Consider the following 27,326-nt stretch of genomic DNA (forward strand, 5'->3'; position numbering starts at 1 on the left):
GGACACAAATTTATTTACACAACAATCAAACTCGCAATGAATATGTACAAAATGTGGATGAAGCGCGGCTTCAGGGTAAGCCCAGGCCAAAACAACAAACAAAAGGAATCTACGCTTAAACCCCACCCGCTAACTACCCTGATCATGAAAAAGAGCAAAGGAAAGACAGCCACTAACCTAGCTTCCTGCGCTATACAAAACAGGAGAAAAACGTGTTGAACAGAAATGGCGACTTACCCCTACTTGCTTCAGTGCTCTTATATACAGTGGTGAACAAAAACGATCCAATAACGAATAAACACAAAAGACCTCACCGAAAAAGCGGGAGTGTATCAAACTAGCGATCAAATGCAAACGAGAGTGAATGGCGAGCAAACAGCTGGCGAGGAGGACCGCGGCAGAATGCTGTCAAATGCGACCTCATAGAACGTTGACAGCGGCAGGTTTATGAAGCTTGATGCCTTTTTCTTGGCCAATCAGCGGCGGCGACGTCTTCAGTCCGTCCTACGTCGATCAGCTTTCGTCATAGTGGGAGGGGAAGCAGCCAACTGGTGGAGGCGACGATCAGCTGACTGGAAGAGTCTCAGAAAATTAACTATTAAACGGCCAGGGGCTGTCACAGTGAAAAAAAAAAACAGAAAATCACATTGTTTGATTTTTAAAGAATTTATTTGCAAATCGTGGTGGAAAAATAGTATTTGGTCTATACCAAAAGTTAATCTCAATACTTTGTTATGTACCCTTTGTTGGTAATAACGGAGGCCAAACGTTTTCTGTAACTCTTCACAAGCTGTTCACACACTGTTGCTGTTATTTTGGCCCATTCCTCCATGCAGATTACCTCTAGAGCAGTGATGTGTTGGGGCTGTCGTTGGGCAACACGGACTTTCAACTACCTCCTCACCCCTTGGTGTCTAAATGATGACAAGAATGGGGAGCAAAAATCCCAGAACCAAACGGGGGGACCTAGTGAATGACCTACAGAGAGCTGGGACCACAGTAACAAAGGCTGCTATCAGTAACACAATGCGACGCCAGGGACTCAAATCCTGCACTGCCAGACGTGTCCCCCTGCTGAAGAAAGTACAGGCCCGTCAGCAGTTCGCTAGAGTGCTTTTGGATGATCCAGAAGAGGACTGGGAGAATGTGTTATGGTCAGATGAAAACTTTTTGGTAGAAAAACAGGTTCTCTTGTTTGGAGGAAAAAGAATACTGAATTGCACCATACCCACTGTGAAGCATGGAGGTGGAAACATCATGCTTTGGGGCTGTTTTTCTGCAATGTGACCAGAATGACTGATCTGTGTAGAGGAAAGAATGAATGGGGTCATGTATCGAGAGATTTTGAGTGAAAATCTCCTTCCATCAGCAAGGGCATTGAAGATGAGATGCGGCTGGGTCTTTCAGCATGATAATGATCCCAAACACACAGCCAGGGCAACAAAGAAGTGGCTTCGTAAGAAGCATTTCAAGGTCCTGGAGTGGCCTAGCCAGTCTCTAGGTCTCAACCCCATAGAAAATCTGCGGAGGAAGTTGAAAGTCCGTGTTGCCCATTGACAGCCCCAAAATATCAATGCTCTAGAGGAGATCTGCATGGAGGAATGGGCCAAAATACCAGTAACAGTGTGTGAAAAGCATGTGAAGAGTTACAGAAAACGTTTGGCCTCCGTTATTGCCAACAAAGGGTACATAAGAAAGTATTGATATGAACTTTTGGTATTGACCAAATACTTATTTTCCACCATGATTTGCAAATAAATTCTTTAAAAATCAAACAATGTGATTTTCTGTTTTTTTTTCCACATTCTGTCTCTCAAGGTTGAGGTTTAACCATGATGACAATTACAGGCCTCTCTGCTATTTTCAAGTGGGCGAACTTGCACAATTAGTGGTTGACTAAATACTTATTTGCCCCACTGTATGAAAACCTATAAATGTTTTGTTGGTTTTAGTTAAAGCAGACACTGTTCTGTCATCTGTGTTATTTTGACAAAGATCAGATCACATTTGATGGCGATTTAATGCAGAAATGTGGGAAATTCCAAAAGGTTCAGATACTTTTTCATACCACTGTATACTCAGGTGCGACTTGTATGTTGATACATATACTTAAGGCGTACCCTTTACTTTAAGTTGGTGCTGTTGTTCAAAAGTGATACTGACGATGTAGACTTGAATAGATTTGGTCGTAATTTGGAGTGAGATCGAGTTTTGTTTATCGTTATCTTAATAAATCTTAATATGTCAACAGCAACTATACCTACAGTTGGACAAATAAGTATTTAGTCAATCACTAATCGTGCAAGTTCTCCCATTTGAAAATATTAGCGAGGCCTGTAATTGTCAACATGGGTAAACCGCAACCATGAGAGACAGAATGTGGAGAAAAAACAAACAGAAAATCACATTGTTTTATTTTTAAAGAATTTATTTGCAAATCATGGTGGAAAATAAGTATTTGCTCAATACCAAAAGTTCATCTCAATACTTTGTTATGTACCCTTTGTTGGCAATAACGGAGGCCAAACGTTTTCTGTAACTCTTCACAAGCTTTTCACACACTGTTGCTGTTATTTTGGCCCATTCCTCCATGCAGATCGCCTCTAGAGCAGTGATGTTTTGGGGCAACACGGACTTTCAACTCCCTCTATAGATTTTCTATGGGGTTGAGATCTGGAGACTGGCTAGGCCACTCCAGGACCTTGAAATGCTTCTTACGAAGCAACTCCTTTGTTGCCCTGGCTGTGTGTTTGGGATTATTGTCATGCTGAAAGACCCAGCCGCGTCTCATCTTCAATGCCCTTGCTGATGGAAGGAGATTTTCACTCGAAATCTCTCGATACATGGCCCCATTCATTCTTTCCTTTACACAGATCAGTTGTCCTGGTCGCTTTGCAGAAAAACAGCCCCAAAGCATGATGTTTCGAGCCCCATGCTTCACAGCGGGTATGATGTTCTTCGGGTGCAATTCAGTATTCTTTCTCCTCCAAACATGAGAACCTGTGTTTCTATCAAAAAGTTCTATTTTGGTTTCATCTGACCTTAACACAGTACTTCTCAAATAGTGGGGCGATGCTAGGGGTGGTGCGTGTGACCTCGGGGAACATGCTTTTTTTTTGCTTTTTTTTGCCGTACTAAAATAAAGTGTACTTGCACATCCACTCAGTGGGTGGCAGTGGCGTTCTCATTTTCAAAGTGCGCGCAGTATTTTTGAAGTAAGCAAGAGCACACGGAAGAGACTCATGAAGAGCTGGAGACTGGAGAGCTGTGCGCCGTTTTCGAAAGCCGTTTTCCGGCTGGACTCACGCAGCGACCCACTGTCTTCTCCGGTTCTCATGTGTCCGCCCGAGAAGTGCCATTTTCGGCTTGGGACCATCACGACGATCGCCCTCACCTACGGTTCTCCCTCGACCGCCGAGAATGCGCTTTTTTCGGGCCGTTTGCTTTTTGGCTTTGACATTTAATACAGTGGTAGATGAGGAAAGACCACTGTTTACTGTGTCTAAAAATGATTATAGCGGACAGCCGGAAGCCAAATCAATTAAGACGCCACTTAAAGACATTAGACCCCAGTCTCATTGATAAGTCGCTTGGTTGTTTTTCAGCGAAAACGTGCCGAATATTGCCAACAATCGTTCCGCTTTGTCAGTGTTATATCAGTAAACCAGTGAGCACGGTTAGCATGCTCAGTGCAAAATAACCCCACACCATTGCAAACTGGAGGTGATACTGTGAGCAGCGAGCAGCGAAAATAAAAACTGTCCTTCTGTCGAAAGAAACTTTTTTTTTTTTTCTATTCAGTTTTGTTTTTTCGGTTAAATTTTTAGCCATATTGTCCTCATGAGTTCATGTTTCTAATCAATTTGAATTCGTTATTATTTACTGATGTTATTTTTCAGTATCAAATGGTCAAAAATTTACCTTGAGTATTTTTACAGTTTGGATGTGACTTTTTTTTTTTTTAATTCAGGCAAATTGATGCGCTTTAACTGTTACAAAACAATGTTAATAAAGTTATACTTTATAAGTTGATCTCTGTTATTTTCTCTAATAGAAAAAAGATACAATGTGAGGCAGAGGTGTACTTATAATAGTAATATCGACAAATGATACTATTTACAGTGGCGGCGGCGCAAAACATTTACGTCTTCCTTGGTTATGGTTAACAGAAAATAATTGAGAAGCGCTGCCTTAACACATTCTCCCAGTCCTCTTCTGGATTATCCAAATGCTCTCTAGCAAACCGCAGACGGGCCTGGACATGTACTGGCTTCAGCAGGGCAACACGTCTGGCAGTGCAGGATTTGAGTTCCTGGCGGCACATTGTGTTACTGATAGTAGCCTTTGTTACTGTGGTCCCAGCTCTCTGTAGGTCATGGCGGGGATGGCGTGGCTCAGTGGTAGAGTAGTTGTCCCCAGACCCAGAGGTTGTGGGTTCAATTCTCTGCCCTGATGAACTCTCCTAAGTATCCTTGAGCAAGATACTGAACTCCACATTGCTCCTGGTGCTGCGTCACCAGCCGGTAGATGGCAATGTAGTGTAAATCGCTTTGAGCGCCTTGAAAGGTGGAAAAGCGCTATATAAGTATAACACCATTTACCATTCACTAGGTCCACCCGTGTGGTTCTGAAATTTTTGCTCTCCGTTCTTGTTATCATTTTGACGCCATGGGGTGAGATCTTGCATGGAGCCCCAGATCGTAGGAGATTATCTGTTGTCTTTTATATCTTCCATTTTATAATAATTGCTCCCACAGTTCATTTCTTTACACCAAGCGAAGAGTAGAGTTACAGAAAACGTTTGGCCTCCGTTATTGACTACAAACGGTACATAACAAAGTATTGAGATGAACTTTTGGTATTGCCCAAATACTTATTTTCCACCACGATTTGCAAATAAATTGTTTAAAAATCAAACAATGTCATTTTCTGGGTTTGTTTTCCAAATTCTGTCTCTCATGGTTGAGGTTTACCCATGTTGACAATTACAGGCTTCTCTAATATTTTCAAGTAGGAGAACTTGCACAGTTGGTGATTGACTAAATACTTATTTGCCCCACTGTATTAAGCACTTTGTTGTAAGTTTTCTTAATACCATAATGTATGTTTGTTCTTGGTGTCTGATTAAATAAAATGACCACCTCAAAATGTGACTCGTACTCTGGTGCCACTTGTTTTTTTCCCTCTTTATTGCGCATTTTTTAGCTAGAAAAATACGGTATGTTCCAATAAAATATCAGTACTACGAATCCAAACAGACAATAATCTGCTGCTACTTAAATATAGTAGATGCTAATACATCTGTTGGTCATGTGACTTAATATGGTGGACTGGAAAAACAGACAAAACCAAATTTGTCATCTTTTACCATTTATTAGTTCACCAAATACAGTGAAAATGGCATCATAATATACAATGACTCATTCTTAGAATGTCATGACATTTTTGTAGCAGTTTTTTTCCTTTTTTGCTTCATAAAATGATGTTCCGTTATTGAAAATATTAAGGATTCATGCACAACAAACCATATCCAGTTTCTTTAAAATGATGGCACAAAATAAAACAACTTAAAAAAAAAAACACCAAAATAAAACATGTTGAAAATAGGTCAAATAACGACAGGTTATTTGATCGTACTCGTAAACAGTGCAATATACTCTAAAACTGCCATTTTCTAACAAATTCATCAACGAAGCTCAAGTCACAGTATACGATTTCTTACTAATAGTTGAACATCGATGTGTGCAAAAAACCCCAGACACATTCAGTTAGTCTTTAAAAAACCACCGAGCTCTGATAATCCGACGAGAGCGAGTCATCTCGTTCCTCTCCCGAGTAGAAACTTTTTTGTAGTTGTTGATGAACTGTAAGACCATAGACGAGCATATCATTTAAATAACAAATATTTAGATATAAAAATACAAATGTGACCTTCTTTATTTAAAAACAAGCGTGCCGAGGAGGGGAGGGTAAGCGTGGTGGCACCTACGTTGGCACCGCAGTGAGAATCCATGCATGACGAAAAACACTCATTAAATGTAAAATGAATATTTCCCAAGTACTGGACAGTGCTACCTTGACTTATGAGTTTAAATCGCTCCCTGATCAAACTCGTATTTCAATTTGCTCAACAACCATGACTGTTACAATACTCCCACCCCACCCTAAAAAGTTTTAATAAGGGAAAAAAAGAGCACTGTATTATATGAAAACGCAATAAGCGAATATTATAGTATTTATGTGCTGCCTAGTAAGTGATGTGAGGAGCTTCTCCCATTCAATAAAGGGCTGAAGGTGCATTGATAACTGGAACTATCCTTGCCCACACGTGAGGGCATTACGGTATCTGTTAGAAAAATATATCTTCACGTTAAAAACGGTATTTTTTTCCCTCCATAATCTCATAATCTTTTGTTTTTGCTTTTCACCTTTCTGTAAGACAAATCAAAATGTCTGTAGTTACATGATGCAAATGATGACTGTCAGTTGCAGACATTTTGTAATCGAAACCTCGCTGAACTTGCTCATAACGCAAATACTGACTCGCTACACAAAGGGGGAAAAAAGACCAGGCAACTCGATACGAAAACTCATACGCTGAGGTACTCCTAAGTCAAGGTACCACTGTTTAAAATGAATGTTTTCTGCTTATTAGTTTGCTATTTACTTCAAAATTTGGCCTATGTTTCAAATCAAATTCAACAAAAATATTAAGGTGACACTTTGATTAGTGCTCGGAACGAAAGACAGTTTGCTACATGCAATAGGTGTTTTCTACCAAATACTATTCACAAATTTTTCCGAGCCTGTTAGTGAGCACTTTTCCTTTGCCGAAGTAATCCATACGAGTGGCCAACCCAAGGCATACCTGTGCAATAATACTCATCTATACGTTTATATAAGTGGAACGTTTTTGTGTGTGTTCGTTCCCTATGGACTTAGAAACGGCTGGGCAGATTTTGACGAAATCTTAAACAGTTGTACTTTAAGTGTCTGGGAATGTTCTAAGAGGGGTTTGATCTCTGTAGGCGTTCGTTTAATGCGGAAAATTCATTCGACACTCACAAAATTAGCATAGAAAATCCTTGATTGTGGAGGCGACAGTGCTGCCTTTTGGTTAAAAGTGGGATTGCAATGTCGCAGTTGGCTTTCAAATTTACGGAGTCCCTAAAAAGACATTAGGAGAAATTAGATAAAATTTAAACAATGTATGTGGTGTTCATCTGGTAGTATGTGATACGCACTACAAAACGATCTGGTGCGCACCAGGTAGTATGTGGTGCACACTAGAAACTATGAAGTGCGCATCAGGTAGTATGTGGTGCTAACTAGAAACTATCTGGAGCGGAACACATAGTATGTGGTGCTAACTAGAACCTATATGGTGCACATCAGGTAGTATGTGGTGCTAACTAGAAACTATGTGGTGCGAACCAGACAGTATGTGGTGCACACTAGAAACTATGAGGCGCGCACTACAAACTGGTGCGAACCAGATAGTATGTGGTGCACACTAGAAACTATGAAGTGCGCATCAGATAGTATGTGGTGCTAACTAGAAATTATCTGGAGCGAGCGGAACAGATAGTATGTGGTGCGCACTAGAAACTATCTGGTGCTAAGTAGAAACTATATGGTGCACATCAGGTACTATGTGGTGCTAACTAAAAACTATGAGGCGCGAACCAGACAGTATGTGGTGCACACTAGAAACTATGAAGTGCGCATCAGGTATTATGTGGTGCTAACTAGAAATTATCTGGAGCGGAACAGATAGTATGTTGTACACACTAGAAACTATCTGGTGCTAAGTAGAAACTATATGGTGCACATCAGGTAGTATGTGGTGCTAACTAAAAACTATGTGGTGCGAACCAGACAGTATGTGGTGCACACTAGAAACTATGAAGTGCGCATCAGATAGTATGTGGTTCTAACTAGAAACTATGTGGTGCGCATCAGGTAGTATGTGGTGTGCACTAAAAACTATCTGGCGCACACCAGGTAGTATGTGGTGTGCACTAGAAACTATCTGGTGCGCACCAGGTAGTATGTGGTGTGCACTAGAAACTGGTGCGCACCACATAGTTTCTAGTGCGCATCAGGTAGTATGTTGTGCTTACCAGAAATTATGTGGTGCGCGCCAAGTAGTATGTGGTGCTAACTAAAAACTATGTGGTGCGAACCAGACAGTATGTGGTGCACACTAGAAACTATGAAGCGCGCACTACAAACTGGTGCGCACCAGGTAGTATGTGGTGCGCACCAGAAACTATGTGGTGCGCATCATTTGGTGCTAAATACAAAACAAAGTGGTGCGCGTCAGTTAATATGTGGTGCTAACTAGAAACTATTTGGTGATCAACCGTTTTCAGTGTGCACCACATACTATTTTATGCGCACCAGGTAGTATGTGGTGCGCAATAGAAACTGTGGTGCGCATCAGCTAGTATGTGGTTCTAACTAGAAACTATGTGGTATGCACTAAAAACTATCTAGTGTGCAACAGATAGTATTTGGTGTGCACTAGAAACTATCTGGTGCGCAGCAGGTAGTATGTGGTGTGCACTAGAAACTGGTGCGCACCACATTGGTTCTAGTGCGCATCAGGTAGTATGTTGTGCTAACCAGAAATTATGTGGTGCGCATCAAGTAGTATGTGGTGCTAACTAGAAACTGCACTAGAAACTATCAGGTGCGCACTAGAAACTTGTGCACATCAGGTAGTATATGGTGGTAACTGTGTGGTGCGCATCAGATAGTATCTGGTGCGCTTTAGAAACTATGTGGTGCACACCAGGTAGTATGTGGTGCGCACTAGAAAGTTCCCTTTTATAAGCCACAAACTGCAGGCGCACATCAGACACCAGCAGTTTCTGCATGCTACAAATGATAATACAGGATTTAGTTGACCTTTACTTCAATCTTGGACTCAACTCTAAAGATATTACTGCATTACTTGCACATCGTCACCATTACATTGTCTTGGAATACACTAGAAACAATCTGGTGCGTACCAGAAAGTTTCTGGTGCGCACCACATACCATCTGGAGCACATTAGATTGTTTCTGGGGGTGGCGTGGCTCAGTGGTAAGTAGTTGTCCCCCAACCCAGAGGTTGTGGGTTCAATTCTCTGCCCTGATGAACTCACCTAAGTGTCCTTGAGCAAGATACTGAACCCCACGTTGCTCCTGGTGCTGCGTCACCAGTAGGTGGATGGCGAGATAGTGTAAAGCGCCTTGGAAGGTGGAAAAGCGCTATATAAGTATAACAGCATTCACCATTTCTAGTGCGCACCACATACTACCTTTTACCAGATTGTTTAAATTGATTTTATTTTTATTGATGTCCCTTTAGGAGCTCCGTACAAACTTTCCGGTTTCATGTAAAAATTTGAATGTGCTGTGATAATACATTGTAGCTTTGAGCACTTTAGAACAAGATGCGGGATTTCAAAAACGTGTACAATTTTCCGGAATATTACTAAAGGATTCATTTTGTTTAGCTATCTTGATCTCTAGAAGGGAAAGAGTTTGTCTATGTGTTAATTCAGTTTAATTAAATTTTATTTGTATAGCCCTATATCAGAACAAGGTCGTCTCAGAGGGCTTTACAGAGTCAATTTGATATACAGTAGATGAATGAGATGAGTTCATGTCCTGTGTTTTATGGACGCCGAAACGCCTGGGTGGATTTTGGTGAAATTTACAGTTTTGTGTCTGGGAGTGTTCCTAGATGGGTTTGATCTGTGTAGGCCTCCATTTTGTGCGGAAAATTCATATGAAACTATAAAAAAAATTTCAGTTTTTCACCATAGCAATTAGAGCTGGGAATCTTTGGGCACCTAACGATTCGATTACGATAACGATTCAGAGGCTCCGATTCGATTATAAAACGATTATTGATGCACCCCCCTCCTTTTTTTTTCTTTTTTTTTTAAATGTTTTGCACATTAGTTCCAAAATTGTTCAAAAATACTTTCAGGCTAAACCGAACTACTATTTCAGTATCAAGTTAACATATAGCAGTAAACAAATATACAAAATTAACAGTAAATAAAAAAAACTCCAGTCCCCATTCTGTATCAGTAGCTTCAAACTACATTCAATTAATTTAATGTTGTGAATCAACCGTTAAATTTGTTATAACTGCTCCCGTTATTCCATAATTTCCCTTTTGTCTACTTTCGACATGTGAAAGTTTTAAAACTATTTTAAAGATAGATTCAAGTCAATATTTTACCGATTTAGGAGTATTTTAGATAAAAAGTTAATTAGCTTCGCTTGGAAGGTTCGGTACAACAGCCTTGCAGTGAAGTGTACTGCTTTAAGATGGCGGCCGTTTACTAACGCCCGCATGTAGCTTTTTGTAGATGTGCTGCTAACGCTACCGAATCTATTTGCATCTAGTCCCATATAAATGATATCTACCGTAACATTATGTGGATGTACTTTAAAGATAGATTCAAGTCAATATTTTACCGATTTAGGAGTATTTTAGATAAAAAGTTAATTAGCTTCACTTGGAAGGTTCGCTACAACAGCCTTGCAGTGAAGTGTACTGCTTTAAGATGGCGGCCGTTTACTAACGCCCGCATGTAGCTTTTTGTAGATGTGCTGCTAACGCTACTGAATCTATTTGCATCTAGTCCCATATAAATGATATCTACCGTAACATTATGTGGATGTACTTTGTAGCAGCTTTTCGGCAGCAGTCAGGTATGTTGTTGTGTTTTTTTTTTTATCTCGTGGCATGAGTTGAGCTAGAGCCGTGAGTTGAGCATTGGAATTACCCGAGGGGCCGGGTAATGAGAAGCATGATGTTTAGCTACTCTCTTTTCGTTCCGAAGACCGCGCGGCGCGCTGAGTGTGTTGTACTTCCGCTTTACTTCGCATATTTCAATGATCGGAATTTGGATGTTTGTGAATCATTCTCGAGTCTTCCACAGCCGAATCGCGAATAATCTAAGAATCGGAAATTTTGCACACCTCTATTAGCAATGCTAGTATTATCTATTTAGCATCCTTATACGAAATGCCTGTGAGGTGGATAAATCATCCTGTCAAAGGAAAAGTGCTCACTAGCACGCAATTTGTGACTGATATTTGAGCGAAATTAGCCTTTTGTGTACATAATTGAGAAATTGTTGCATTTGTACTATCGATATGCGCAGGTGTAGCGATGTAAACCTGCAACTTTAAGCCAGAAATAAAAGCGGGCGGCCAAAACAAGTGGATTTCCACTACAGAAAAGATTAACATTGCACCATCCTCGAATATATGTTTTTACATACAATCTGGTCTCCTCTAAATAGAAGTAGACTTGAGAGTTTGGTTGGTCTATTTTGGGGAAGAAGGGAAAAGGAAGAAGGGGATATCAAAGCGGTAGAGCAGCAACAGGAATGCATTGGAGCGGTGCTGAAAGGACAGCTCCCTTGAATGCACCATCTACAAGAAGGAGGGACGGGGGGCTTCTGCAAGCTGAGCCTACTGTACAACGTCGAGGTTCATCCCGACACTTGTTTTTGCGGCGCGTCTGTAGCGGGCGGGGGGTGTTGGTTTTAATGACAAGTTCATCCATCACCTTTTATAATAAAGTCAGCGCGCGTCGAGACGCGACAGCCGCCGTCTGGATTTTTCTTCTCCGTGAAAAAGAAAACAAAAAGCGGGACTGTTTTTTATGGAGGATTGCCAGCGATATCCCACGACGTAGCCTTTCTTTCCGGTTCTCAAACGGCCTTCTCTCGCTTCTCTTTCCGGCCCATCTTCATCCTGATGGTGCGTCGCCGTCAGTTTCTTCCTCTCTTTCCGCAATCCTCCAACATGCACAGCCGACAAGCGCTTCAAATCGGTGATCAAAATGAAAAGAGTCTGCAAGGCATCCCTCGGCGGGGGGTCTTTAAACGCCGGGCGACGACTTGTCCGTCATCCCTTTCAGGACTTCGTCTATTCGGTCGTCCTCGATCACCACTGCGGACAAAACAGCATTTTATCCTCGGCGTCGATTTTTGTATCGATTACAAGATGTTCCGAAGCTAACGGGAGTGCTAAAAACGACTCTAATGACTGCAGCGGATGAGGTTTCGTGTAAATAAGATCATTGACGATGACGGACGTCCAATCACGTGGGAGTTTGAATGAGTTGACATTTGAACTGGGAGGGTGGCAGCGAATGAACGTTCGTTCATTCGCTGCCAACCCTCCCACTTCAAATGGATTGGACGTTTGAGTTTGATCTTCAAAAGCGCCGCGTGCGTCAATCATCGTTTTGTTTAGTGCTGCAACGATTAATCGATTAGAAAAAAAATATTCGAATTAAATGTTGTTGCTTCGAGTATTCCTTTAATTAAAGTGGCATTGTAATGGTTTATTTTGAAAGTGTTTACGTTTAGTTTTATTGATTAGGGTGGATACACTGCCCTCTGGTCTGCCTCTTTTCACATGGCTGAATCCCACTGCTCCCTGTTAAGACTAAGTTTTTGTTTGAGCTAATCTTTTTTTTAACGCATTCATGATTTAGTTTATAGGTATATTCAGCCTTTATTTGTGGGAATATGTGTCTGAACCATTTGTTAAGAGCATTAAAAAAAAAAAAAAGTTAGCATTTTATAGCATTTAAGCTAGCGGACTTTTTCTTTGTAAGTTAGCCAATTGTTCTTTTGGTGTACATAGATTTTCATTTTTATTTTTACTTTTTGTACCGTTTCAGGCTCAGCTCGGGTATTTTCATTTTTCATGCCCCTTATCCGATTACTCGATTATTCGAACTAACTAGTCCATCGATTAATCGACTACTAAAATATTCGATAGCTGCAGCCCTAGTTTTGTTTGTTAAACAGTTGCTGTGGCAACTCATTGTGTGTAAGCGAGCAGCTCCGAGCGGATTTGAGTACCGTAATTTTCGGACTATACGCCGCTACTTTTTTCCCTCATTTTGAATCCTGCGGCTTATAGTCCAGTCCATAGTTAATAGCTAACACTTTATTTGACAACGGCGTCATAAGACTGCCAGAAAACAGCCATAATTATGACATGACACTATGAGCATCAATGAATGCTTATGACAGATGTCACTAACTGTCATCCGGCAAATTATATCACCAACTCTATGTCCAGCTCGGCTCTTTTACATGTAGTCAAAAGTGAGATAATTTGACATCTCTCATAAGCATTCATTAATGCTCATGGCAGTGTCATGTCATAATTATGATGGTCTTATGACAGTCTTATAGCGCCAGTCAAATACAGGTAGCTAACTAGCAATTAATGAAACAACTGGAACAGTAACTGAAGAAATTATTAGCACAGAACATGAATTTTGAATGTTATTTACATCTGTAGAGCTGCAATGCATGCTAGCAGGCATGTTGGATGACAACAGTGTTGACAGCAGGTGGCAGCAGAGATTCACTGTCTCCCCCATGCGTGAAGTGATTGCAAAATGACGCTTGAATTAATGAAGCTTTGCAGCCAATTGGTTCAAAGCTTCATAATGATTCATTTGGTTTTATGACAGTCTTATAATGCCGCTGTCAAAAAAAAGGGTTTCCGGTTAATATCTTTTGATGTAAATATCCCATAATACAGTGAGGACAGCTGCTTATAGTCCAGTGCAGCTTATCTATGAACAAATGCCTTTTTTGTGTCAAATTTGGTGGGTGGCGGCTTATAGTCAGGTGCGCCTTATAGTCCAGAAATTAGGGTAGACTTAATGAAGCCAAGCATTTTTCTACGACTACTTTATTCTTGTTTAAAAATAATTGGGTGGGACAGTAACATGTGTCAAATTAATCATGATTAGAGCTGAAACGAATACTCGAGCAACTCGAGTAGGGCTGCAGCTATCGAATATTTTAGTAATCGAGTAATCGGATAAAACTTTTTTTTTTTTAGGTAAAGAGCAATTATAAATATACATGAGAAAAAAACATATTTAATCCAATATTGAACCGTTTTCAATCACTCAATGTCTTTATTTTCGATGTACATTGTTGAAAACATCCAACAATTGCATCTAAGATGTGACTAGAAAAAAAAATTCACTGCTTTCACTCAAAAAACTTCTAGATCTTAAAAAAAACAAAAACATATTTGTTACCTAAAAATGTAATTACGCTTGATAACACACATCACTTGAAAGCTACGTGTTTTTCCCACGTGTTTCAATTTAATTTCCATTTGTGTCAAGCTATTTTTAAGTTCTAGTTAAGTTTTAAGTTAGTCTAAACTGTAAGTACTGATAGGATTTTGAGTTTTTGCAGCGCTCAAAATAAATGTATGATACCTGGTTGCTACTTGGTGTTTTATTCAGCAATGACTACTGAGCTAAAACTGACAGTTAGCTTTATTATGTTTTAATTTTACACCCTCATCACTCTACAGGGCTGTGTTTTTACAGATTAAATAAAGCCTGTATATAAGACACGTTAGCCATGCATCGACAGTGGTCATAATCAATAGAAACCTAGCCCTCTGAAGGGCTAACGTTATGTGAGCGAATGACAGTAACGTTATATTTATTAGCGATGAGAAGTCTACAGCTTAAAGATGGCGGCTGTTTACTAACGCTGCCCAGATGCGGCCGAGTCTGTCATTTCGAATCTAGTCCTAAATGCATGCGATATCTACGAGACGCATCGGACACTACCTGCTACCACACTAGCATCCTGGGGGCGTAGTTTTTAGCAACATCGGCATATTTTGTAGCGGCTGTCAGCTGCGGTAAGTGTTTTTTTTTTTTTTTTTTTTTTTTAATTTATTGCTTCTTCCTCTACACACGTGACGTCTGCGCGTTGTCCCGCATTAAAAGTAGTCCGGGCAAAACGTGATGCTTAGAGCTGACAAAATTAAACGATTTCTCGAGGTGAATAAAATTACTCGGATCAGTTTTTAAGCTCGAGTTCCTCGAGTATTCGTTTCAGGTCTAAACTCGAGTTTAAAAACTGATCCGAGTAATTTTATTCACCTCGAGTAATCGTTTAATTTTGACAGCTCTAAGCATCACGTTTTGCCCGGACTACTTTTAATGCGGGACAACGCGCTGATGTCACGTGCGTAGAGGATGAAGCAATTAAAAAAAAAAAAAAACTTACTGTAGCCGACAGCCGCTACAAATGACGCCGACGTTGCTAAAAACTAGCCCGCATGATGCTACGGTGGTAGCAGGTAGCGTAACTCGAGTATTCGATTAGAAAAAAATATTCAAATTAAATTTTATTGCTTCGAGTATTCGTTTAATTGAAGTGGCATTGTAATGGTTTATTTTGAAAGTGTTTGATCTGCCTCATTTCACATGGCTTAATCCAGCTGCTGCCTGTTAAAACCAACGTAAGGTAAGTTTTTGTTTAAGCTAATGTTTTTTAATGCATTTGTAATTTAGTGTATAGGTATATTGCCTGAACCATTTGTTAAGAGCATTGTTAAAAAAAAAAAAAGTTTGCATTTTATAGCATTTAAGCTAGCAGACTTTTGCAATGTAAGTTAGCCAATTGTTCTTTTGTTGTACTTAGATCCTTATTTATTAATTTGTTATACCGTTTGAGGCTCAGCTCAGGTATTTTAATTTTTTATGTTCCTTATCCGATTACTCAATTATCCGAACTAACTAGTTCATCGATTAATCGACTACTACGATAATCGATAGCTGCAGCCCTATCTCATAGAGATCACATGTATGTTGAACTAGATGCGAAATAACATAGTCAGCGTCGTTAGTAAACAGCCGCCATCTTAAAGCAGTAGACTTCTAAGCGCTAATAAGTTACTGTCACTCGCTCACGTAACGTTAGCCCTGCGGAAGGCGAGGTTTCTATTAATTATGACCACTGTCGATGCGTGGCTAACGTGTCTTATGTACAGGCTTTCTTTGATCTGTGAAAACATAGCGCTGTAGAGTGATGAGGGTGTAAAATAAAAACTTAATATTGCTAACTATCAATTTTAGTTCAGTATTCATTGCTGGATAAAACACCAAGTAGCACTGGTCCCTAATGTGCTCCAATACTGCAGGTATCATACATTTATTTTGAACACTGAAAACTTAAAACTTAACTAGAACTTAAAAATAGCTTGACACAAATAGAAATTCAATTGAGACAAGTGGGAAAAACACCTAACTTTTAAGTGATGTGTGTTATCAAGCGTAATGGCATTTTTAGGTAAGAAACATATATATGTATATTTATAAGATCTAAAAGTTTTTTGAGTGAAAGCAGTGAATTAGTCTTTTTTTTTTAATTCTAGTTAAATCTGAGATGCAATTGTTGGCTGTTTTCAACAATGTACATCGAAAATAAAGACATTGATTGACTGAAAATGGTTGAATATTAGATGAAATGTCTCATTTTCTCATGTACATTTGTAATTGCTCTTTACCTAAAAATATGTTTTATCCGATTAATCGATAGAATTTTTAGTCGATTACTCGATTACTAAAATATTCCATAGCTGCAGCCCTAATCATGATTATTACATTTGAGGCGCTTACAAAAACATTTTTATAATACAAGGTGATTGAAAAGAAGGTGGCAAAATCATCACGTATTTATTCGTTTTAAAATCATTCAAATAGACTGAATTAGCGGTCATTTGTTTAACTGGGTGTTAATTTTAATTAGTCGGAAAAACGCTCGTTTAAAGATCGAATAACAGCTGCAATCAACACAGCGGACGAGGAAATTCTGAAGGATGTTTGCGAGGAATTTTCATATCGGCTTGATGTTGTCTGTGCCGCCGGTGCTTGTAAAGCATGAAATAAAAACTTGAGATGCACGATAATTATTGGTCCGATAATAGGAATTATGACGTCATCCCAATAAATCTGATAACATTTTATATTATCAGCCCTATTAATAATATTTTTGGCACGGTATCGGATTGGGATTTGTGCGTTTGTTTCCGCTCCTGTTTTTCCAGAATGCAAAGTTTTGTTACTGTCTTTGTTTTGTTCATTTTAATAATGTTCATGTCATCATGAAAATTCTGGTTTTGTCAAAGGCAAATCTAAGCTGAATCAACCACTAGTATTTTTGATCTACAGGTGTTCAAAAACTCAGGTGAATATACATTGAAAAATTATATATATATATTATCGGTTATCGTATCGGTATCGGCCTTGAGGAGCAGGAAGTTATTGATATCGGTATCGGTTTCAAAAAATGGATATCGTGCACCACTAGTTATATACAGTACTTGTATCCAGCTAGTTGTTAATTTTTTTTTTTTTTAAATATACCGCAATGTTTTTGGCACATTCTTTTTTTCAATCACCCTGTGTACGTATATACATATATATTTTAATTATACTTTGGCGGAAAAAAAGTGAAAAACATGTCTTATATGTATCTTTTTCCAATGCTAAATCTGAATAAATACATTGAACAAAAAAACAAAACAAAAAAATTGGGGTGGGTGTGCTATTTCGCGGTTTTTCACTTATCGCGGCGGATTCTGGTCCCTATTGACTGCGAAAAACGGGGGCTCACTGTAAATGATTCTGGTCGGTGATTGCAACACAGTGTTTTATGACCATATTTACATATTATATATATGTATTTACTAACGTGCGTTTACAAAATAGCTATATTTTATCGCGATAGACGTCCACTTTATTTGGTGCTGAATCGTCATTATTCACCTAGTTGAAAATGATTGGACGTATTTTGCCGTCCCATGTTTTTAAATCGTTCAAAAAAACAAGTTACTTGAAGGTATCACGAGATAATCGAAATGAAAACAACTCGGCGTCCGCTTACCTCGCTTGGCTCTGCCGATTTGGCCGAGCTTCGGGGGTCTTTTGGCTTGTGAGCCGGCGAAAAAGGCGTTTGTGTCCTGCAGTCCGCAGCTAAAGGACATTTGGCTGACCTCGCTGTCTGCTCCGTAGCCGCTCATTTTCCCTTCGTTGTATGGCAACACTTCGGACATGTTGGCTGGCAGCGGCTACAAGTAGATTCGAGTCGTCCTTTTTGCAGCCTTAAAAACCCGGGACTATTTTTGTGGAAGTCCTGGTGGAATCTCTCGGTTGCGACGCCAGCTGTGGTGGGTAGCCCCCCGTGTGCGTGCAGCTGCGTGGACGTGGAAAGAGTGCGTGCGCTCGCTTCTGTTTCTAGCTGAAGTCTGGTGAGAGAGGAGGAAGATCCCGGGATCATAAAGGAAACCCAGGCGGAACGGTGAAGTCATCCATCCGGGTTGGAGGAAGCAAGTGTGTGCGTGTGGACGCGTGTTTGTGTGTTGTGGAGGTGCAACAGCGCCTTCAACGGGACGGAAATGGAACTGCTAGAGGAAAGTGATTTCAAGCGGCTTTGTTCAGGCGTTGCTATGGAAGCCCATTCCTGGGGTCAGGCCAAAATGTTCTGACACATTTGTAGGTTTAATAAACCCAAATAGAGTAATGCAACATAAAAGTGTTTTTATTTTTGAATAGTACATATCAGACCGTTCTGTTTCATTAGGTTTTAAATGTCAAATCAGTCAAATGGGATCCGTTATTGTTGTGTTATTATTAATTAATATTAATGTTATTACCGCTGCTACGTTTTCTGGAGTTCTGGCCGGTTGCTTTTCGCTTGTCAATGCAAATCCAGTAGCTCTGAAGTTGGTAACCAATAACAAGATCGTGTTTCGAGCATACGCGGATTTTAAGGGGGGCCAGGCCCCCCACGGTGGCCAAAAAATGTCATTGCATTTTATTTTTCAAATGATTTTTTTCTTTGATTGAAAAAAAATGTTTTTTGGATTGAAGGGCATTTCTATTTTTCAAATTTTTTTTCTTTGATTGAATTTTTTTTTTTTTCATTGAAGCAACTTTTTTTTTTTTTTTTTTGTTTTTTTTTGATTAAATGATTTAGACACAAATATCCTACTCATTATATGGCCCAAACACAAATAGGATTGCTTCAATCAAAGAAAACTTTTCTATGAAAAATTAAGTGTTCAAATGCAAATTTTTCAATCTCAAATATTTTTTTGCATTGAAAAACTTTTTCCATGATTGAAATTTTTCTTTTTTTGATTGAACTGATTTTTCTTCTTGAAAAAAAAAAAATATATATATATATATATATATAGTTTTTAAATTTTATATCTTACTTATTTTTTTGATTGAATAATAAAGACAAAAATGTCCTGGCCAAAATGTGGCCCAAAAGCAAATAAACACATCAATCAAAAAAGTTGCTTCTATCAAAAAAAAAAAAAACAACAACAACAACAACAACAAAACGACTTCAATCAAAAACAAAAACAAACAAACAAAAAAACAAAGAAAAATAGCTTTCACGTGCATTTTTTTGAGTTTCAAATTTATTTTTTGCATTCAAACACATTTTTTTTGATTGAAGACACTTTATTTTGGTTGAAAATATATATTTTGATTGAAGCAACTTTTTTTTGATTGAATAATAAAGACACAAATCTACCTCTATATGTCTCCGCCCAGGGGATACAATTTTTGACTGGGGTAACTACATTGGCACGACACCGACAGGTGTATCATATTCAATGGATGACAATCTTGGCAAATAGTATTACCTATGCAGCCTGATTTAGAATTCCCATCAAGAATGATGGGAAACAAAAAATGCTCATTGTCAACTTACTATTATAAATATTCTTGTAAGATAATTTTATTGCTGACACTGCGTTTCGGGGTCATCAATATGTTGTGCCCCCCCTGCCCCGAAGGTCAAACTCCGCCTATGGTTTGGAGCTGGTACGGGCATACGCAGCAAACAGTCCCCCCCCATGGCCTAAAATGCCATTGCATATAATTGACTTTCCAATGTATGAATTTAAAATTAAGACTTTGCCGGTAAAATGCCTTTAAAAGTTGTAAAGCAATCAAACAAACAACAAAAATGAATTAAATGAACAAATAGAATATTTTTTATCATGGGTCAAAATTATTTTTCAAACAGATCATGGGACTAGCACCTTAGAGAAGGTCTTTTGCTTTGCTTGCCCCCCCCCCCCAAAAAAAAACACCTGAGGACAGAAGAGGCCAGATGGATATACGTATATATACAGTCCTTGACAAAAGTCTTGTCGCTTATCCATTTTGTAGAAACAATTGCTAATAACCTGACTTTTAATAATTCAATTGGTTTCAGAAATGGCTCATATGTAAGCTAAGACCCTCCCAAATTATGTTGAATGTACAAATATATATTTGTTCCAATGATAAAAAGATTTATCATTTAATGAATGAATGAAATTTTATTGTCATCATCATCGGTATCATTGACAATTACAAAATGTGATATGATTTGCCCGAAGAAGAAGACAAAGGCGGACGGGATGAAGCATATGCTTATCAGTTTCCCGTCCCCCATACAACTAAAGACGCACATTCAGACATGGTGCATACATCAGATGGCCACAAAACTGTTCAATAACACAATCAACAATTTGGAGAGTGCTTCAGGAGCTCAGAGTGCATCTGTACACGGTGAAGGCTGAGCAGTGAATGAAGACATAAAGGTCAAATTTTGGCAAGACAAAAGTTTGTCGCCTACTGAAATTAGTGTGAAAATTGAACAAAAAATGTACTTCCAATACAAAAATATGTCACATAACATAAGGGAATCAAGTAGTGGTGCTGTGAGATCCAAATTTAATATTTTGTATGAGTTCCATGGGCTTCAAGGACTGCATCCATTCGGCAAGGATTCATACAATTCATTGATGAAGTCATCAGGAACATCAAAGAAAGCAGTCTTGCATGCCTCCCAGAGTTCATCAACATTCTTGGGTTTCGTCTTCCATGCTTCCTCTTTCATCCTACCCCAGACATGCTCAATGATGTTCATGTCTGGTGACTGGGCTGGCCAGTCCTGGAGGACCTTGATCGTCTTTGCCTTGAGGAACTTTGAAGTAGAGATTGAAGTATGCGATGGAGCACCATCCTGCTGCAGAATTTGTCCCTTTTTATGGTTAGGAATGTAAGAGGCAGCTAAGATTTGTTGATATTTCAGACTACTTATGGATCAGCTCCGAGCCCCGTGTCCCGTCAACTAATCGTGAAGTCTATGGTTTTGGGTTTTCTAGGATCATCAGAACATCACAGCTACACATAATTTGACATTTTTGAAGCATCCCTGTTGGATGACCTAATTTGGGATAGTAAACTCCACCTGTCGCCAGCAGAGCACTTGATCCATTCTCGGTTCAAACAAGGGACAGGTGTGATGTCATCAGTATGAGACAGATGTACGTAAAGGCTGTGCACGAAGGGCGTGGGCAAGATGCTGACCTGCTTTTTGCCACAGGCCTACATGCTTTCCTCTACTTGAGCTTTTTTCACTTTCATCTTTATCGGACTCAGTCGAAGTCCGCGATTTACTCCCCAGCTTCTCTCCTTCCACTTTGGCAAGCAGCACTTCGTAATGATCCGTCTCACTCAATCAGTGGCGCGCATCCCTGACAAAGAACAAGTATGTGTGTGCGTGTGTGTGTGTGCTTTCGAATCATTGCCTCCAATTACAAATGAATCAACGACATGCTGAGTCACTACCCTGCTCTCCCTCCTTCTTCCCGAAAAGCTCCTATTGATGCTATTGAGGTGGAAGTACACACACGCTTTAAGACATACAATCACAAGCGTTTCTAGTCTAAGTGCTGAGGGAAAAAACAGCAATAACAAGCCAAAAGGGAGGGTCAGGATCGATTGTGAGAGAATACGCTATTATAGCGAGAAGAGCGAAAGACTCGGTAGATGTATCGCATCAAGTGTGATATTAAAGATAAATGGTGATTCTTTCTCTATTTTGAAAATAAACTACAAGCTTTGACTTTGATTTGAGAGGCATCTTGATGATCTTAAGAATAGATGCAAGGCTCATGAAAAAATACCAATTACCTATTTATTATCAGAGGTGGGTAGTAACACGTTGCATTTGCTGTTACATTTACTTGAGTAACTTTTTGAGATAAAATGTACTTCTAAGAGTGGTTTGACCACGCAATACTTTTTACTTAAGTCGATTTGTGAAGAAGAAACACAACTCCACTGCACTACAGTCATTAGAGTTTCCTCTTAGCTCTACATATTGACTTTATTTTTGCCAGAGATGCCGACGGTGGCTGTCTGTTTCACCAATGAGACGTCGCAACAATATACAGTGGGGCAAATAAGTATTTAGTCAACCACTAATTGTGCAAGTTCTCCCACTGGAAAATATTAGAGAGGCCTGTAATTGTCAACATGTTTAAACCTCAACCATGAGAGACAGAATGTGGAAAAGAAAAAAAAAACAGAAAATCACATTGTTTGATTTTTAAAGAATTTATTTGCAAATCATGGTGGAAAATAAGTATTTGGTCAATACCAAAAGTTCATCTCAATACTTTGTTATGTATCCTTTGTTGGCAATAAAGGAGGCCAAACGTTTTATGTAACTCTTCACACGCTTTTCACACACTGTTGCTGGTATTTTGGCCCATTGCTCCATGCTGATTTCCTCTAGAGCAGGGATGTTTTGGGGCTGTCGTTGGGCAACACGGACTTTCAACTCCCTCCCCAGATTTTCTATGGGGTTGAGACCTGGAAACTGGCTAGGCCACTCCAGGACCTTGAAATGCTTCTTACGAAACTACTCCTTTGTTGCCCTGGCTGTGTGTTTGGGATCATTGTCATGCTGAAAGCCCCAGCCACGTCTCATCTTCAATGTCCTTGCTGATGGAAGGAGATTTTCACTCAAAATCTCTCGATACATGGCCACATTCATTCTTTCTTTTACACAGAACAGTCGTCCTGGTCCCTTTGCAGAAAAACAGCCCCAAAGCATGATGTTTCCACCCCCGTGCTTCACAGTGGGTATGGTGCAATTCAGTATTCTTTCTCCTCCAAACAAGAGAACCTGAGTTTCTACCAAAAACTTCTATTTTGGTTTCATCTGACCATAACACATTCTCCCAGTCCTCTTCTGGATCATCCAACCGCAGACGGGCCTGGACGTGTACTTTCTTCAGCACAGGGACACGTCTGGCAGTGCAGGATTTGAGTCTCTGGCGGCATTTTGTGTTACTGATGGTAGCCTTTGTTACTGTGGGCCCAGCTCTCTGTAGGTCATTCACTAGGTCCCCCCGTGTGGTTCTGGGATTTTTGCTCCCCGTTCTTGTTATCATTTTGACACCACAGGGTGAGGAGGGAGTTGAAAGTCCATGTTGCCCAAAGACAGCCCCAACACATCACTGCTCTAGAGGAGATCTGCATGGAGGAATGGGCCAAAATACCAGCAACAGTGTGTGAAAAGCTTGTGAAGAGTTACAGAAAACGTTTGGCCTCCGTTATTGCCAACAAAGGGTACATAACAAAGTATTGAGATGAACTTTTGGTATAGACCAAATACTTATTTTCCACCATGATTTGCAAATAAATTCTTTAAAAATCAAACAATGTGATTTTCTGTTTTTTCCCCCACATTCTGTCCCTCATGGTTGAGGTTTACCCATGTTGACAATTACAGGCCTCTCTAAAAATTTTAAGTGGGAGAACTTGCACAATTAATGGTTAACTAAATACTTATTTGCCCCACTGTATAACATGAAAAGTAACATCAGTTCCTTTGCTGAACAACTAATTACTCTTACAATGAGGTAACTGAGTTACTTCTCCTAAAAAGTAAGTAACTACTTTTTGAAGTAAGATGAACAACACTGTGCAGTACATACCACATTGATAATAATTAGGACTATTAGGACATTCAGTCATCGTTTCAATGCATTCAAAGCAACTTTTCGGGGCCAGTCCCTTCCCCCTTCTCACCTCATAATTACAGTCTGTTACCGTTTCTCTCAAAAGTTTTCACACATTTTCTTGTGCTTGCATTAAAAAAAAATGTTTCTATTTCTAAAATATAACTGTAGGTACGATGATACCAAACTGATGAGCTTCACCTCCACGACAGGTCCCTTCTCCCTCCTCAGGACACAGAACAGGTCCCTTCCCCCTACTCGTGACACAAATTTATTCTATTACACCCAAATTGCTGTTCTAAAACACTTTTTTCAAAACAATGTACACATTTGGGCCATTTTTTTCTGCTGTTCTGTGTAGAGTATAGGAGAAGTGGGTTGAAAAAAAAAAGTAAATTCCGTAAATAAATGTAAATAAATAAATGTAGCTTTACTCAGTGGCGCCTCCAGAAATTTTTCATAGGGGTGGCCAGATGGGGCCACTTAAAATCTTGGGGTGGCTCCAACAAAAAGCCATAATTTCAGGTTTTCATTATATTATTGCAGTGAAAAGGTCAGGGGGAAACTATCAGAAAGACACGGCTACTGATATACTTTGGTGTATTGTGTAATATTTGATGTTACAATGATTTAATGTGCATAATCCATAACTGTCCAGTCAACATTTTGAGTTCCACAACAATTCTGTTTTATTTTGTTATGTATATATTAGGCATAAGGTGTACATCTAACTAGGGCTGTCAAACAATTAAAATTTTTAATCGAGTTAATCACAGCTTAAAATTAATTAATCATAATTGATCACAATTCAAACCATCTCTAAAATATGCCATATTTTTCTGTAAATTATTGTTGGAATGGAAAGATAAGACAAGACGGATATATACATTCAACATACTGAACATAAGTACTGTATTTGTTTATTATAACAAAAAATCCACAAGATGGCATTAACTTAATTAACATTCTTTCTGTGAAAGGGATCCACGGATAGAAAGACTTGTAATTCTTAAAGGATAAATGTGAGTTTGTATATTGTGACTAAATATTGCCATCTAGTGTATTTGTTGAACTTTCAGTAAATAATACTGTAGCGACTTAACTGTTCAGCCCAAATGCATAATGGGAAGTGGTGCAACCATGACTGTGTGTGGTGGCTGCAAATGCTATATCTTCTCTGCGCAGGGTACACTACAGGGTGTTAAGAAAAAGATCAACTCCTGTCATTCTTCCCCACATCGCTTCCCTCAATATATATGGTTGCTGTGGAGATGACAAAGCTTTTGCCAATTAAAAGCACGGCCCCAATGGATGCTTGTTTCTACTCCACTCTACCTCTTATCTCTGTATATAAGTAAAACGGCGCCATTGTAGGCTGTTTGCGGCAATGCGTGAATGAGTCGTACAGCGAATGCGTTAATTGCGATAAATATTTTCATGTTATTAATTTTTAAAAATTAATTACCGCCCGTTAACGTGATAAATTTGACAGCCCTACATTTAACAAAACAAAATAAATGCATTCATTTGGGATGAAATGCATAACTGATGCTACAACAATCTAACGATACTGGCAAGCGGGGTGGCCAACCAATTTATAGGGGTGGCCATGGCCACCCCTGGCCACCCCCTGGTGGCGCCACTGGCTTTACTTGAACTGACACAAACTATCGCATGAATAGTTCAACCGTGGTGTGTTCCCCTCCGTTTGGGCTGCATATCAACATAATGTATGTCTAGTGGATGTATTTACATATGAATGGTAGCTGTGTGTCAGACGACTTGCTAATTCAAAAGCACTTGGGTCATTTTGGCCAGCTCTGTTTTTTTTTGGAGGAGACGCCAATTCGGCCATTGCTTGGGAATATTAGGAGTATTTTCCTGGGGAAAGGGCGATTTGGCCTCTGCTGGGTTTTCTAGTGTGAAAGTGATCCTCTGATTTAAATACATGTAGGCTCTAATAAACCACAATTGTTCTCTTGGACTAAAATATGTTGTTAGAAACACATAAAATGTTAAATCAATGGCAATATTTTATAATATTTAGTCCATATTTTGACTGTTAGTTGGCACCATGGTTTGCGGGCTTGCAGTGATGACGTCATTGGTATCTTTCCAAATGTGTATGTAGCGTGTTCAACAATTGCTTATTGCTGCCTAAATCGCTTATTGCTGCCTAAACTCGCAAAGTAAAATGCCACGATGTGCTGCTTTTGGATGCAATTTCCAGTCAAATGGAAAAATGGGGAGTGAAGTGAGTGGTTGAGGTGGAATTATTATTTTTAGTGAATAAATGTGCGTAAGTGGAAGCTTCTCCCCCTTTTTGGTCCCTGTATGCATGTATCCTACCCACCACGCGTTACAACTGGTGCCCGAACATTTTTCCTGGATCCTCAGTCAAGTAAGGGTCCCATCGTGTCTGCAATAATGGTTTTGGATCTGTCCATTTGTTTTTATTCGTCGGTCCCACAGCGGCTTTTCGGATCAGTCTATTTTGTGGAATCGACGGCCTAATCGCAGCTGCGATATTGCCATGGGATCGGTCTAATTCCTGGATCTTCGAGTGAGTAAAAAATGCGGATTTGGATTAGTATTGCCATCTTTTTTGTTGACTATTGTTCGTGGGAGTTTTCCCCAAATCATACTAAATAATTAAAGCACTATGGCACGCAACAGTGACGACAGTGACTCTGACGTGGACCTTACAACAATGTTGGGAGTTCGTCAGGGAACGCGTATTTGCGTACTGCTGAGCTCACGAGTGAAAAGTGGTCAAGGTGGAAATATTATTTTTTTGTGAATAAATGTGGATAAGTGGAAGCTTCTCCCCTTTTTGGTACTTTTATACACGTATCCTAGCTACCACGCGTTACAATGCACAAGACATGGATTACACAAGGTGTGCTCTTTGGCCTGTACTGTAAGCACACGACATCTCTGGATGTTAACAATCTACATAATTATATTGGGATAAGTTTGAAAACACAATATGCTTACCTTGAATATCTGCTAATAAAACCGGACAGCATACACTCTCGCTCCCAACCGGACTTCCCAACAGGACTCTCTCACATCACCAGTTTTGCCCAACTTTTGTCTTATCAGGTATTTGCTGCATGCAGTTTTCCCTGAAGCTCGTCTTGTGAATGACCGACAGTGCTGTCCTGCTCTTCACTTTTCAGATCTGGTTCAAATAGAAAGGGTAGAACTGACGATATGTTGGGAAAGCTAACGAGTGACAAGCTGGGATTTCCGCAACGGGACCAGTGACGTCACGCACTGCGACGTAACAAGAATTGCGACCTATCACTTAAAATAATTTTACAAACTTTATTAAAACCAAAACTTTAAGAGGGGTTTTAATATCAAATTATTATAACTCATACTAACATTTATGTTTTAAGAATTACTTGTCTTAAAAACAGAGGATCCCTTTAAGCATTTACAGGGTTTTGTTAACCTGAAACACAGTTTGTGTACAAACGTTTCAAGTTTTTGTGTGTAACGTTTTGCATTTCTATCTTTTCAGGTTAAGAAATGCCGTTGACTTCAAAAGAAATGGCATTTTGATAAGGCATTTTGCAGGCAGCGCTCATGTTGCACATATATGAAAATCTGCCATAGAACCAACAAAT

General features: G+C 39.5%; 1 protein-coding gene across 1 annotated transcript; it reads right to left on the reverse strand.

The window, feature by feature from the left end:
* Positions 1-5,600: 5,600 nt before the first annotated feature.
* Positions 5,601-18,163, reverse strand: camk2n1a (calcium/calmodulin-dependent protein kinase II inhibitor 1a). The gene is made up of 2 exons (XM_057856675.1): positions 17,754-18,163; positions 5,601-11,970 (listed from the first exon to the last, which is right to left on the reverse strand). Exons 1-2 carry the CDS (start codon positions 17,920-17,922, stop codon positions 11,900-11,902), a joined length of 240 nt encoding a protein of 79 aa, XP_057712658.1. The 5' UTR covers positions 17,923-18,163; the 3' UTR covers positions 5,601-11,899.
* Between the last annotated feature and the right edge of the window lie 9,163 nt (positions 18,164-27,326).

The sequence above is a fragment of the Corythoichthys intestinalis genome, chromosome 14, assembly GCF_030265065.1.
Source record: "Corythoichthys intestinalis isolate RoL2023-P3 chromosome 14, ASM3026506v1, whole genome shotgun sequence".
Classification (NCBI taxonomy): Eukaryota; Metazoa; Chordata; class Actinopteri; order Syngnathiformes; family Syngnathidae; genus Corythoichthys; species Corythoichthys intestinalis.